We start from the raw sequence: 16412 nt of genomic DNA on the forward strand, positions 1-16412 counted from the left end.
ACTATGGATGGAAAGACCCTGGCTAAAGAGGCGGTTTGCTGACCTTGTAATACACAACCGCTTTTGTCGCTGACTGCGGGAGGTCCCTGTAGGACCGGTGGTTTATGGTTATGCTATTTGGGTTGAGATCGTAAGAATTAGATTGCAGACAAGAAGAGCTTGCTTTGCAGGGTTTCTGGAATCACCCTTTAGGGACACAGTGAGTTGCTTCAATATCAGCGAAGAAGCTCGGACTAGAACCCCTGCTCTTTCATGTTGAGAACCTAGTTAATATGTGAAGAGCATCTGATCCTCCTGAATGCCTCCCTGGGGAGGTATTCCTCAGCAGGTCCAACTGGGAGGAGACCCAATGTGGCAGACCCAGAACACACTGGAGGGATTTTATTTCCCTACTGGCAAGGGATCTCTCAGGAGAAGCAGAGGATGTAGCGGAGGAGAAGGACATCTTCGTCTCGCTTAGCCATGCATGGAATTAGATAAGGGAAATGGATAGATGGTCCAAAACTTCAGGGGTAAAAGAAAATATTGATTTGTGGGATTTTATATCCGTAAAGAACAACGAGGCTTAAAGCAGCTTAAATCAGACCTAAACTGGAGTTAAGGCAACAGCCAGGTTATTTTTGTGTATGTAAATCAAGCCATCGTCACCTTTTATATCTTTTTGTCTGTATCCCCCCACTCTCTCAGTCTATTTCTATCCTTTTGTAAGCATAAGGCTGTACTCATTTCACATCCAATCTCATGGGTCCCTAGACAAATGTTACCTCTACATTCCACTTTTCTTTTCTCCAATCCTCCCGAGACTGAGTGTTTGCTTTCTGCCTCGGTTTACGGTGTGCTGCTGAGGCCGGGCACAGTGAATGTAACACCGTGCCCGGGGGCGAGTGTACTCAAGTCTTCAAAGTGTTTCCATGTAAATTCAGAGTTCCAGCATTATCCACAGAGCCAATTAGAGGGACAGTGGTTAAGGAAGGGCTGCACTGCCGAGGGCCGGGGGGCCAGAGTTAAAACCAGAAGTGTCCTGTGATCTCTCGTCCCACTGTGTTATGGCCAACAGCCCTCAACCTTGATGTTTTCATCTCCAATACCGTTGAGGAGGCAGACCCGCTGGACACAGAGCATATTACTCTTATCCAATGTGGGATTTGAATTTTGAATCAGTGGTTTCATTTACGTTGAAAGGAGCCAGTTGAGGTGGTTCGGGCATCTAGTAAGGATGCCACCTGGGCGCCTCCCTAGGGAGGTGTTCCAGGCACGTCCAGCTGGGAGGAGACCCCGGGGAAGACCCAGGACTCGGTGGAGAGATTATATCTCCTCACTGGCCTGGGAACGCCTCAGGATCCCCCAGTCGGAGCTGGAGGATGTGGCCCGGAGAAGGGAAGATTGGGGTTCCTTACTGGAGCTGCTGCCCCCGCGACCCGATCCCGGATAAGCGGTAGACGATGGATGGATGGATGGATGGTTTCATTTATTGGTAACGCAGAAAAGCCCCTGGATGACAAGATCCACACTGAATCCTCCATTCTTTTTTCTGGATATGGAATGATGAAATCTAGGCAAGCTTACAGAAAATTGTACAAAAAGTGCACTCAAGTATTCTGACCCAGACTGGGTTGGCAGGACATGCCATTGGAGGTTTCATTTTCTTGTCGCTATAAAAACAAAACAAAAAAAAAAGGTTTGAGACGAGCAGGTTGAAAGGGGGCCGTGGCATGGTGTGACACTACTCTCGATATACGGGTCTCTTGTGGGAATCCCTGCCCCACTACGATGCCGTGTTTCTAACAGCAGGGGAATTCCCAAGATGCTGAAAGGCTATTTTTATCTTACAATACGCAGCTGGGTCTGCAGATGAAGGGGTAAGCCTTTTTGTTGAGTAAGTGTAGAGGGAACACTTGGACAGCGGAGCTTTCAGAGTAATGAGGAATAAACCTTATTTAACTAACGTGGATCACATTCTCGAGGGAGCTTTGGGAGTGTACAAAGCACACACCATGTCAAATGAACAAACAAGTCCCGCTGAAGAATGACATATTTGGATGTAATATAAAACCAAGCGCTATCTTGGGGATTTGTGTATGACTTTATAAAAATCAGTTTAATTTATTATTCATCAGGGATTAAAGCTGATTCTCCTTTTTTTTTGTAAACAAAGGTACCATATAGGAAGTATCATAACAATTGTCAAGCCAGAAATCATTGTATCATAGAAAGTTGTACCTTTAAAAAAATGATATTACTATGTTCTGGGATACATTACTGCCCTTAAATGAGAACATAAGTGAAGTTAATATGAAAACAGCATTTTAATTGCACATGTTTATGCAGCAGTGGAATAGTGCCTACATCCTGAAATGTCCTTTACAGAATATCCGCCATTTGGAATTTTCAGTTGAAAAGTGATTGCTGACATAAAAGACAGCTCATTATGGGACAGAATGAGGCCTAAAAACCTTTGCATGCAAATAAAGCATCATGATGGACAAATCAATCTTTTTTTGTGACTCAAACTGATTAATGAATTTCAGTTGGCAATCAGTTTTCAAAGCGTTTTAAAATTAATCCCATCAATTCAACCTGCCATATGTCCTCAGGCTGAAGGAATGAACCAACCAAAACCAACCGGCTGTCGTGCACTCAAGTAATTCAAAAGTGTACATTACTCTCTTGTGCCAGAATCCTGGAAAATAGTGCTTCTGTGGCCGTTTGCGTGCTTTGAAGATAAAAAGGTTATTTAAGGTTAGAATAGCTGCCAACACATGCCCTTTGTCTAATCTTTGTAAGTTATATGCAGCTGCCAGCAAAGATTGCAGGACAAGAGACAATGAGATGTAAATCACAGAAACAATACATGACATGAACGACTTGGGTTGTAGTTTAACCACTGGGTTCTTTAATCCAACCAACAAACAAACAACTTAACTACTGTTATACTTAAAGGATTTAGGGTTAAAATCCTGCGTAGTTAAGGGTATAGTTGTCGTGCTTGGGGGCTAGGATAAGCCTCCAGTGAATGAATGTAAGTTGATATAATGTCCCTTGAAGTGGGAACAACAAGTGTGTGTTGTGTGCACTTTTTTGTTTGCAAAAATGGAGCCGAGAGAGACGGAAGGTGGGAGCAGACAGAGCAGGAGGGTATCTGCAGTTGTTTAACAATGATGCCGTTATTTATTCAGCAGCACATTGCGGAGAAATCGCCGTGTGATTGAGATGATAGCTGGCTGAGCCGGGACAACCTTGTGAACCAAGGTCAAGATGTAACAGTGATTGAACAGACAGAGCTGGAATATCCACTTGAGCTTTTCAACAACAGAAAATAGCACCACAGCGGGGCAAAAATAAACCACACGGGCTGTTGAGTGCACAAAACAGCATCAGATGTCCCCTGCCACTTGGGGGTTTGGCGTGTGTGTGTTTGTGTTTGGGGGGGAGATGTGTGTTTTTGCAGATTTTGCGGACATTCAGTGCTTTGTGGGGCTGAATATCCCACAAATGAGTCGTTAGCTTTAGTGCTACAATGACTAAGAATTCAATAATAATTCTTCAACTCTGGCAAAGAGTTTGAATCCAAACCAGAATACTTTAGCAAACCTCAGTGTCACCTCCAAAAATGTGTGAATATATGGACTTGAAAAGGCAGAAAACGAAGACAAAAATGAAGAAGAATAGCACCACAGCGGGGGTGAACAGAAAGTTGCTGTCAGTTTCTTTACTCTGTAGCCATCCACTACATGATCTGAATGTCAGCTCCTCTAAAACTAGACAAATGGTTAACTTACCAACAAGACTGAACGTCTACAGGCAGTGTGGCTGTGTGGCTAAATTTGGGTCAAAATTACAAAGTTAGCATGCTGATGTGTCCCGTATGTATGGTCAAAGTCTTCAGTTTTCATTTCATTCTTAGTTTATGGGTTAACCCCCCCCCCCCTCAATTCTTCTCACACAGCTGCCCTCAACAAGAAACAGCGCAGAGTCAGGAGTCCTTGTCGTGCTGGCTGGAGTGATCATTCAGGTTACTGCTTTTCACAGACCACGATCCCCCAGGGCCCCACCACTTGTTCTGAGCAATAAGCTAATTGATTGAAACATTCATCATCATCCACAGCCGCGTTCTCGTATGAAAGATGCCCCCAGGGCGTCAAAGTCCTAGACTTTTTGAAGAAACGGCGAAAAACACTAATGGAAGTGCCATTAGTGATAGATAAGAGGGGGGATAAAAAGACGTCAGCCTCAAACAGCATGTGTACACTTTTTCAATCGGAAATTAAGTCCAGATGTAGTTGATAATCTTTGGACTCCATGCTTTGCTATGTAATTATATATTTAGCTTTACCGTGATTGGTATAAGTCGGAGTCTGCAGTCAGTTTATAATACTATATATTATATTGACCATGACAGCAGCGTTGGTGTGTTCTGGTGGCTTGATGTGTGAATGTGCTAATGCTTTGAAGCTTGTAAGCATTAACACATTCACATCGTGCTACAACTTTGACATGCTATGAGTGTGGGGTGGCATCTATCTATAGCAAAGCTCGACTGTAGCACCAAATGGGGAAAATAAAATAGTAGTAGTAGTAAGTAGTGTTTTGTGAAAATCATCAGTGAGGAAAGAATGGATTGGAAATTGTTAACAATTGTTGGATTTTGAAATAGCTGGGTTGGGATATTGTATTTTCTTTATGGTCAACGGTCCGAGCCTCGTTTTGTTTTGCTTTCCTCTGCTTGCCTGGTGAATCCGTCATCCATAGCATTTGCCTCCATCTGAGTTTGGGCTGCCTTGCATGCTTGGCTGCGCAAACAGCAGCTTGAGAGGCAGGATGTGAGGGAAGGCCAGGGATCCGGCTGGCTGTGCTGGAAAGACTGCATTTTGTCAAATTCAATTGTTGGAATGGTGGCACTTAAAAAACGCTGCTAAGAACCAGGAGAACAACAGTAGATGTGTGATGAAAGGGATTCATAGCCGTTGGATGAATCCTGTCAGAGTTGTGCATGCACAACAGAAGGTGGAAGTGCAAGTGTGCTGCAAATGCTGCTATAAAGAGCATCCGAGAGCGAACTGAAAATGTGAATGTCAATGAAACACTTAAGTAACTAAATTGCTCCACACCACCTAAACCAACCGCTTTGATTCCAATAAAACAAAGAAAACATGGATCCATAGCAGCCTGAAGTGATTCTTTTTTTTATTATTATTCAAATGGCCCCAAAGAAACCTATTAAACAACAAACGCTGCACATGCAGAGGGAATACCTGCATGAGAAATAAATATAGCCATAACTTAAAATGAATCCCTGTTTGCAAATACGGGGCATCCCTCCCAAAGCTGTTTTCATTACACACACACACACACTCACACATGCACACACACACACACACAGCCCTACAAGACTTGATTACACCGCTGCAGTCTTGCTTTCTATTCATAGCTGTAAAGACATCAGCCTCCCACGTCACCTCTGATTTACCTGGTCATGCACTTTAGGACCGGGAAGGTAGGTAGTTAGCAGTGCAAAGATGGCTTTTCTGTAATTCCCATTTGCACAGGTCTTGCTTAATTTATGAATAACGATACGAACTCCGCAATACACATTCACGAGAGATAACGAGGTGGTTGAAGTAGCTGCTCCAGTTAAATGTACCTCCATAATAATATATTCCTACCTCTGTACCTCTCCCTATCTATGCTGTTTATCCAGCTGATAGGACGATAATGATCACTTCTGAGTGATAAAGCTGTAACGCAACACAAGTCACATCCTGCAACATTCCGTGTCCGCAACAGCTTTCATCACTCAGCTGTAAATAAGCACACTAAACTAACACACTCTTGCACTGTAAGCACACAAAGACCATTTGAAAAGCCATCGAAAATCTATACCAGCAACAAAGTATTTCTCTCCTTGCAGCCACCCTACACACACACACACACACACACACACGCACACACACGCACTATGTCAAAATTTCTCTGGCATTGACTGTCCACGGAAAGGTGGAAGTACTCAGACAAAGAGAGTGATTAATTATTCAAAGAGGCTCACTGCAATCCATTACATCACATGCATTATGAAGGAGCCTGATCTACAGCACCTCTTCAAAATCTATCGCTCTTAACAATGAGACTGAATCGGCAGGTAAGAAGCATCGACCACGAGGAAGGCTGCTAGCTAGACGGTAGCATGCGGAAAATGAAAGATTACAATTAAAAGCAGGCAGGAAAATATTAATAAGTTGTGATTAAATCGAGAGGTTTTAGCCAAGCGTGTTGTCAATTTGCATATAACATGGTTTGATTGATTGCTTGGCTAACTGCTGGCGTAAGTTGTTGTTGTTGTACTGATTTAATATGCACAACCATCTCTAGGGTTTACAGATAATGGTCCTGAAAAGAGAAAATATCCAGTGAGCGGCAGTTTTCTGTGTGAAAATTACTTGTTGATGGCAAGAAGAATTGTGAGGAAAATGTGCCAGAGCTGCTAGAAAGCGTTATAGCCGAGGTATGCAGAAGAGCATCTCTAAAAAGGCGCAATACTGTCAGCTAAGAACAGGAAACTGAGGCTACAAATGGCGCGGATTGGAAAATTGGACAAACTTTGCCTGGTCAGATGAGTCTCGATTTATGCTGTGACAGAATTTGTCGTAAACAACATGAAAGCATGGATCCACCCTGCCTTGTATCAACGGTTCAGTCTGGTGGTGGTAGTGTAATGGTGTGGGGGATATTTTCTTGCCACGCTTTGGGCCCCTTAGTACCAATTGAGTATAGTTTAAATGCCACAGCCTACCTGAGTTATTGTTGCTGACCATGTCCTTTTATGACCACAGTGCACCCATCTTCTAATCAATAGCTCCCTCCATCAGGTAAGAAAACATGTCATGAAGCTCAAATCCTCTAAAAGTGGTTTCTTGAAAGTGACAATGAGTTTGCTGACCAGATGTCAATCCGAATAGAGCACCTTTGGGATGCGGTGGAAAGGGTGATTTGCATCGTGGATGTGCAGCCAACACATTTGCAGCAACTGCCTGATGCTATCGTGACAAAGAGAATGTTTCCCACACCTTGTTGAATCTGCTGTATGCCAAGGCAAAGGGGGATCCATCTCGGTACTAGCAAGGTGTACCTAATACATTTGCTCGTGAATATATATATATGCACACACATATACTGTATATACAGTATATATATTAGTTAAATTTGTCAGATGACCAGAAACACAGCACATAAATGCTAATGTTGCTCCGTATGTTCTGGATGTGTAGATGAGCAAGTTTGACATATTAACTTAAAAGGTGATATGTGTACGTGTTGTTGTTCACAACTTGTTTAAGATGCCAACAGCCATACAGCCATATAAAAGCACAAATCACAGTCCTCAAATTTAAAATGGAGGATGTGAATATTAGACATTGTCTCAGAAATAGCAGAGCACTGAGCGTTTTATCATCTTGTCCAAGAGCTCTGCCCACATGTTCCAAGGCCTTGAGACAGGCTATTTTTCATTAGTGTAAAAATGGCACGGGCTATTTCCTCCTCTGCCAAGGCTGAGCACATTTCCAGCTCTCCATCTCCATCATCACTTACATTTCAAATTAAATATTATTTCTTGACCCTGTAAAACAGAACCCTTAAAATCTGGACGCATATACTGTATCTCTGTTAGTTATGTTGTGCTCATCTCTGCTTTGGAAACAAGTCAAACTCATTTCCCATATACATACATCTTGTTTTAAAGGAGACATTATTTTTAAAAGACAGCCTATAGTGTTTAGATAAGTGGTAGTAACAGTGTCTTTAAAGAGGAATCAGATTGCCATCCATTTTCCCAAGATGTACAGATTTAGTGCTTTTCCATTTAACGTCATTTTACGTTACAGTTCAGTTTTCAAGAGCAAATCAATCTCTGTGTCTAATCCACATGTTCGGCACACTCACCTCCATAGTGGTCAGGTTGCATCGATGGGTTCCAGCAAACCAGCCGTCAGTGGAGCACTGGTCGATATCAACATCCTGCAGATTAATGTCCACTCTCACCACGCCCCTGCAACACAGGAGGACACCATTAACCCGGGTTGTTGAAGAATTAAGAACGTCAGTAAGAAAAGTGAGACTGCATTTTTACAGCTTGTACATTACACAGTGTGTTTCTTTTCTCAAAGATGAAGAAGAGTTTTGGGAATTAACTGTTGCAATAAATGTGATAGATGCTGATGGATAAATGATTCAATGTCAATATTGTGGTTCGAGCCCAAAGGTGACACCAAGTCTTGTTTTGAGTTAATATAATCCATCGAAAATGAAAGTGGATCCAGCACATCCTGCAATATTTGCGTTTCTGCTGCTATTGTGTGCATGCAGGCTCTGGAAGATGGACATTTTTGTGGATCGACATGACCAACAGAGCGAGCTATAGAGATGCCGGTCGCACACTTGTTGTTACACTATGTTACACACTTCTTTTTAGACTCAGTGTGACTTTCCGAGGACATCATTGCATTGAATATCCATTGCGACCCATTCCCATAAACCCGCTTAAAAATCAGACTCTTGTCTGAGAATCGTCAGGTTTATAAGTTTTCTTACGTTTGCTAACTATTGCAACATTTCACTTCCTGATTATATTGCCGCCAAAAGTATGTGTAAAGTAAGTATTTTTGGGGGCAAACCCCTATGCTGAACTATTAATGTACACAAATGTACAGTAAAGGATTGATTCCAATGTCATTCCGCACACATAACATAAGAAGCCGTAGTGCAAATTCAGAAAAGAATATGTTTTATTGAGTGACTGTAAGAACTGATAAGCAAATGCACCTTTTGGGAAACAAAAATAATTCCGTCCATATCTTAATCTCCTCTCTTCCTCTGCCTAGCTGAGACGATAAACTGCAGACAGCAAAACACTCAGCGGCGGTAGCTCGGAAAGCCTGGAGTCTTTGCTCTATTTCGGCCAGCTGAGCCGGGCAGGAACTTGTAGCGGGGCTGCTGAGGATTTACACTTACTTAGCTGCCTAAAGCTCGATGAACAGAAAGTCAGCATCTTTGATTCTGAAGGTCAGTCTCTCTGATTCTGACCGTATTTTTAGTTGTTGGACATGTTTTTTTCTATCTGACAGCTGCAGCACACAGGACAAACCAATAGCCAAATACAGTATACAAACAAACAAGTAGATCCCGGTTTTAATTTGTTTGTTTCATATTAGACGACACATTTCAGACATGAGCAACAAGCGACGAGAACTGTGTCTTGGCGACCCCGGCCCGCGTACAGGCTTTCCCTCGTGGCACACTTAAAAATGGAAAGTGAAGTTTTTCTACAGAAATCCCCAAAATGTACCTTTGGGACCGTTTGATCACTGCAAATGAAATACACGATAATCCAAAGCGAACATTTGAATCTGTGCTGTAATCTGTTTAATCAGGCAAAACCTGGGAGCTGCTTGACTGACAATAAACCAGTGTCTGACTTTGTCATAACTTTTAACTGCCGTTATGCTTGTTTGAACATTCACATGAGTTTTATTTTTGTTAGAGGATTAACAGATATCGCAAAGAGAAAGTAACACTACTAACGTCTTTTAAATGTTCTAGCCTGAGCTATAGCAAGGATAAATGTCATCTCTGTTACAGGGTTGATTTTCCCCTTTAGAGTACCAGTTATCATTGGCTAATAAGGCTATGAATGCTATGATTTATATTAGTAACTCATTTTGCACCCAGTGCCACTGTGTTAAAGAGCCCATAGTGGATATTATGAATGAATAAGAGCATTTGGCACAATGCATAAATGTACTGGGCAATAGCTGTTCAGGGCCAACTATGGAAAGGAAAACTCTTAAGGTTTTTTATCATATTACTGAGTAGATCTGTATCAATCCCTCGTATAGTTAGAATGAACTGTGCTGCGTCAAAGCAAACTGCAAAATACAAGACAAATGTACTGCCTGGCGTGAGAATGAAATAGTTTTACCAGAGCTCTGAAGTTTAAACATGTCATGATCTGCAGACCAGTCACCTTATTTACTGTGTCAGTGGTCTGCTTTTTGCATACAAGTCAACAAAGCTAGTCTCAGAACGTTGTCTCAGGAAACGAAATTACTCGGAAACTTTTGACCCATAAAATAAAGTGTTCATGAGAAAATGTCTACGATGGACTCATAGTGAAGTGATTCAGTAGAAAGCAGCGTACAACTGGGTAGTTAGCATGAGCAGCGATAGCAAGCGTAATTAAAAGAGACAAATAAAAGAGCGCCAACAGCACAAAGTCAAACTCCATGAGTGGAAAAAGATGCTAACTAACTGACACGGGATCAATTTCTTTAATTAATTAAATTAATAAAGAAAATTGTATTTAATATTTGGTCTATGTTCCTGTCTCCAGGACTATATCCCAAGTGTAGTCAAAAAACAAAAAGACAATGCTGATATTAGCTGGGACACCAAGGGATGTTTTAACACCTTCTCCCATATACTGTGCTGTGCTCAGTTTTGGTTTCCATAGTAACGCCTTAGTCAAACTATCATCTTGTGGTAACTTAGCTAAACGTCACACAAAACACAAAGATAGCAGGAGATGTTGTTAGTATTGCTTTATCACTTGAAAGAGTTCCAGTGGAGACGGGTACTGTGACAAAACTCCCCACTCCTCTACATTACAGCAAGACTGAGATCACAACTCCGACTGTGGCATTTGATATTGTGCTTTAGCGATTCCATATTTCCAAACAAATTTGCATTTCGCTCTTTGTCCAATCGCCAATCAAGGTTTGAGTATTATCTCTGTAGCTGGACTAATAAAAACTCCATGAAAACTTTTATTCACAACCGTGAACCATATTAAATATGTTATCTTTTGTGACTTCTACAGCTCATGTAGCTAATTTATTATGTACAGCAAAAGCAGCCACTACAGCACTGACGTCTTACTAAGTCAAGAAATATCTTCGATTGATATTAAATATTCACAATGTAGCTATAAAACCCATCTCAATAACTATTAACATTTAAACCCTCACATAACATACAATCATTGACATCACTGTGAGGCCAATATTCTCTCTGTCGATCCAGCTTCTCGCACACACACACACACACACACACACACACACACACACACACACACACACACACACACACACACACACACTCTCCAGGTGTATAGGAGCTGGTTTACTATAACCAGCTCCCTGTAGACACGGGGCAAATGCAACGCTCACTTTGCCTGCACTTCTGTTATTAATAACTGCTGCTCCGGTCCTGCCTTGAGGCAAACTGACCTCACTTTTTTTTCCCGCTGCACTACCGGTTGTTTTGCTGAGAAATTACATCTGTTTCAATTCTCCCGTATGTAATAAAGGTAGGAAGGTGTGCACTGAATCACGCACACAGCACAACAAGAGGATTCTTTCAAATGCTTCACTGGCATCTCAAGAATGAACATTAGTTTCTTCTTGTAAAATCGAGTCTATATAAAGAATAAAACGTTTTTCTCCTTTTCTCTTCCCACAATCGCTTCCAACTCTACCAGCCATCTTTAGCATCCTTTCTAAAGTGGACAAATGGCGCATGAAACACCTCGTGAAATGTTTTGTGTGGGCGTCTGGATCTGAATAGGGGAACGGCAAGCGAAGATGCAAAAATTGGGTCGTAATGTGAGAGTGGCAACGAGGAGCATGAAGCAGAAGCATCGTGGTGGCCGTCGAGGCCCTCGGGCGTTACAGACGGGATTATCACAGAGAGCAGGAGATAGTGGTGCCCCAGGATACAGAGTGCTCTCTCCTTTCATCCTCCATTCTTTGTGGGTCTAAAGGCCAGGCCAGTTTGGAGAGGGGCATCCCACCAGCAGGGCTCTGGTCTTTCTGACAGACCAGTCAGACGTGCTTACGATAGCGCCGGCATTATGAGGTTGACTGTAGATACATCTGGGTAATTGCTTATAGGCTACAAAAGGATATTCACCAAAACATTCTCGCAATGAAGGCCTCTATATGCCCTCTTTGTTACAAGTCAGTCTTTGATGTATTCATGAATGAATACTGAATGTCAGGCCAATACGCTTTGAGCTGTATGTCTCTATTCAGACCCAGAAAATGGTCTCTGAGATTGATTTGCCTATTTTAAGCTGTTCTGTACCGAACAGGGGGCTGTGGTAAAGTCTGAAATTCAAGTAATCGTAGCACAGAAGAGACACAAGGCATATTCATGCGATTCTTGTCATAGTTAATTTGATATAAACCCCTTTGCTATGGCACAGAGATGTGGTATAAAGTGCAGTGAATGGATTTCGACTAATACCAGATCAAGCACCGCATAAGAATCTATTCTATTAGCAGTGTCTTGTTAGCTCTGTAATCTCTCAGTGGAGACGGCAGTGTGATAACATGAGGCGGATATCAGCAATGTAGCTAATTATAAGTTAATTAATCATTTACATTAACTTAAAATACATTAGATCCAACTCTTGTAACGTATCAGTTACAGTAACAACTATCTATCTAGCTAATTAGCCTAATTCCATTCTATTAGAGACAATACACACTAACTATAGTATACTGTTATTAAATCAACATACATCATCACCATGGTTACATTTTAGGACTTGATGGCTTGGTTTTCCCGTGACGAAAGAACTCATGGCTTCGCTAAAGTTAAGCTAGCTTTGGATGTTCGGTAGACAACTGATAGTGTTTGTCACATTCGACTGACAAAAAGTAACTTTTTTTTAAGCCCGTCAAATAACAAGAAGAAGAAGAAAAATATAGACGTGTAGATATAGCTGCATATGAGCACGGAGATCGTCCTTATCGCCACTATAATTAGCAGGACGAATTATGCTAATAAATAAAAGGAGTCGTAAAATTAAATGAAAGGGTTTTCGATTAAGGTACATTAAACGCTAAAAGGGTTTACTCATGCAACAGAAGCTTGTCTTTTATCACAGCTATGACAGAATAATAGGGGGAAATACAGAAATGTGATTATTAATGTCAGTAATTGAAGAAATGACCAAAAAATAATACAGAATCATCTGCAAAGCTGTGCAAAGACTTCGGGCTTACTGGGAAATGTTTAATGTGTATACTGTCGGAGTGTTCTTTTTAAATATATTGTCTATATTTGAACTAGAATGAAGAGCATATGGATGTTTCTTCTGAAACAAGAGAAGTAAGCTCCGACATCTCCAGTTCCACTGACTGTGTGCATATAAACCAAGAATAGTATAAAAGGAGAAGAGAACATGGAAGACTGGCACGAGCTTAAACATTAAACCTTTAGTTTATCCATGTAGCCAGAAGACTTGCACGCCCAGATGAACTTGCATTCCTCCTGCCCCAGTGTCTCCACAAGAACACATTGCTGTCCTTTAAGAAGGGCACAGTTCACGCATTTATGTCACGGAACAATCACAAAGCAAGAAGCATGCAGCCGTCCCAAGGAAAATGTCTCTTATGTGATGGAAATGCATTAAGCTGACAGGACGAGCAGAAGCTAATGTGAGTGTAGCCGCCGGGCAGGATGCTGCTTGTCTACTAGCATTTCAGTGCAACCTGGGTCATTTTATTGAGTTCTGTCGCTGGTAATAAAAAAAACCACACCATGCCTGTGGCGATGTGGCCGTCACAGAAGGCGAATAAAGACTTCTTTCTTCTTCTTTTTTTCTGGACTCTTGACACTCTTGTCATTAAAAGCGTTCCTCTGAAGACCAAACACCGAGTCGGAAGATCGCTCAATAATTTGAGCTGCTGACAAAAGAAAGCTGACAGTTGCGAGGAGAGGCGTAAGATGATGGATAGTCTGACTGGAGATGGTGACAAGCTACATCAGAATTAAACAGATTAATTCTGAATGAAAACTAAATCATGGCTTTCAATAAACAGCACTTTATCCTTGGTATATGTCCACCCTTATCTTCCTCTATTCTATATTTTACCTTCAAAATAAAAATAAATCATAAAATATTGCTGACAGCTCCAGAATACGATAAGATGAAGCTGCGATGATCCCTCTGTAGAAATATTATAGTAAGATACTCTAAATAAAAGCATGTAAAAATAGATATCTACTAGGTTACAGCACTTCTGGATTATTCAATATTAAATGTCTTAAAGCTGCAACCAGGTATTTAACTCGTCCATTTCCCTTATGTGCTTGTCCTTCTTTATAACTGTTATTTATTATGAGACATCTACTGTAAAAAAAAAATATATATATATATATTATAATTTTTTTAGACAACTTTTAAAAACTTACAAATAAAAACGTAACAGTAGCTTAATTCCTTTTCCAAATCTTTTCAAACTTTTCTGATCCAACATAGAACTCTGTTGTCCTTTCTACAGCCCCCTCCGTAATCTGTACTCCAGATTAGTAAAGGATAAACCTACAGTAATGATATTACAGATTTATAATCCTTAGTGAGGCAACCAAATGACATCACCATAATAGTATCAAAAAGCACAGAGATTACTCCCATCGCTAGCAGTATTAGTAGGAATACAATATCTCTTTGCAGCAAGCTAGAAGGATGATAGTTGGATTTTTTATAACGCTGACATCTACTTGCTGAAAGGCATCGTATCGACAGGCTGCCTTACTGAGCAGCGGAGTCCCAGTGACGTCGGCAGTGGGTGAAAGAGCACCTTAGGGATCTTTAACCCTTGCTTCAGGTTGCACACTGAAGACTCATTCCAGGTGCACTTGAGATTTCGCCGTTCTTACAACTTCACCAGGTAAGAAAGCTTCCTTGCTCTGAAATACTTAGCCCCGAGTCTCCGCTAATTTTCCTCTTGCATTCAATTTATTTTTTCTCCTGCTCTCTTTCATCTCAGCTTACCATCATATATTATCGTGTTTGGCCCCGGGAATTGTGGGGTTTCCTTCCTATTTGTTTCTGGATGGTGTCCATCAAAGCAGATGCTGTTGGTTCCTCCTGGAGCTGGAGGCCTCCCACTCTGTTAGACGGCTGGGCGTCCCACAGCAGTCAGGCTGTCCAGACCTTAGCTGCTTGTGAAGCAAAATGGGGCGCTAAGCCAAGCGTAAATGAAGACAATCCTGCCATCTAATTACAGTAGGACCTATTTGGCCTTTGGAGAAAAAAAAATTCTTTACAGTTTGCCTGATTATACAGCTGCTGCTGCTCGAGCTTCAGCCTCAAAGCAATTAAGGTCTGTGTTGTGAAAGGTGATTTTGAAGTAGAGCGTGTGTTCACCTAACACACACACACACCACCTCCCTCTCTACCTCGTCTGTGTATTCCCACTTTGTGTGTTTGTTCAAACTAGTTTTTGCATTTGTGCGCCTGTGTAGTTACAAGTTTGTGTGTGAAGTTAGAGGGATCTGCCAATTAGGACGGTTTGTATCATACTGAAGAATGTCTCCACCTCCAACAATGTCATACACACACACACACACACACACACACACACACAGAGAGTTACACACTGCACGCTTGAAAACAGCCAGTCCTCTCTGTGTGGTCTAAGCTGCCTCCCCTGTGCCTCGAGTGCAGCTGAAGAGACAGACGGGAAGAGAAGAGATGAAATGCGAGAGGTGCAATTTCTTACACCTTCATAGAAACAACAGGTCGATCTATCACAAACACATGTCCACACACTCCTGCTCTAACATGTTGCATTAGTTGTTTAGCACCTGCGTGTTCAACAAACAAACGGAAGAAACAACTACCCTCAAATTTTTATTAATTTCCTTCTGCCAAATGCATTACAAAACAAGCCACCTTGCTTCCTGCGACTTCATCGCGCCAAACAGGAAGTGACTGAAGCCTTAAAAGGCTGGAATCAAGATGGCCCATGAAGGGTTGTTGTTCTACATCTTTCATTATTAATTCATTGTTGTATTGATTGTGTATTCATCTGGAGGGAAAGCGGAGAAGAGCTGATGTCTGAGGCAGCTATATTATTCCCTCTTCTCCTGTTTCTTATCTGGCAGGGTGCTGAGGCACAGGGAGGGTGCAGGATGAGCCGCCTGCTACTTTGATATGAGCGTCTGAAAGATGGCTGTTAAGAAAAGAAACTAAGAGAGGGATGCTGTACGGTACAAACGACATGAAAAGGTGAAAGATGTTTTAAATATTCCACTGTTAACTCTTTAAGACAAAATTATGAAGAAGGCTGACTGACTGAATAAGCACACTTGTGTAAGCATCATCTGAATTGCAACACCATACGCAAAGCTATGATTAGCAATTTATTTAAGGCATTTGGTTAGTGATATGGCAACACGACTGCACGGCATTTTACTCTGATAAATGGCCATAATACAAGAACAGCATGTTTGTTGTGGAATTGTGTACAAATGTGTCAAATTTGATCAATGTGACGGAAAGAAATGGCACTGTCGAGATATGAGGACGGCCTTTTGGTCATTAAAGGAAAAGGTTTGACATTTGGGCA

The 16412-nt window shown here is 41.6% G+C and overlaps 1 protein-coding gene across 1 annotated transcript in view; it reads right to left on the reverse strand.

Moving 5' to 3' along the window:
* gpr158a (G protein-coupled receptor 158a) overlaps window positions 1–16412 on the reverse strand; it is a 63276-nt gene that overhangs the window by 44411 nt on the left and 2453 nt on the right. Inside the window, exon 2 of the mRNA XM_029458113.1 lies at window positions 7936–8041. Within this exon, the coding sequence (XP_029313973.1) occupies window positions 7936–8041 (106 nt within the window). The remainder of the gene's footprint in view (window positions 1–7935; window positions 8042–16412) is intronic.

Source organism: Cottoperca gobio, chromosome 20 (assembly GCF_900634415.1).
Source record: "Cottoperca gobio chromosome 20, fCotGob3.1, whole genome shotgun sequence".
NCBI classification, from domain to species: domain Eukaryota; kingdom Metazoa; phylum Chordata; class Actinopteri; order Perciformes; family Bovichtidae; genus Cottoperca; species Cottoperca gobio.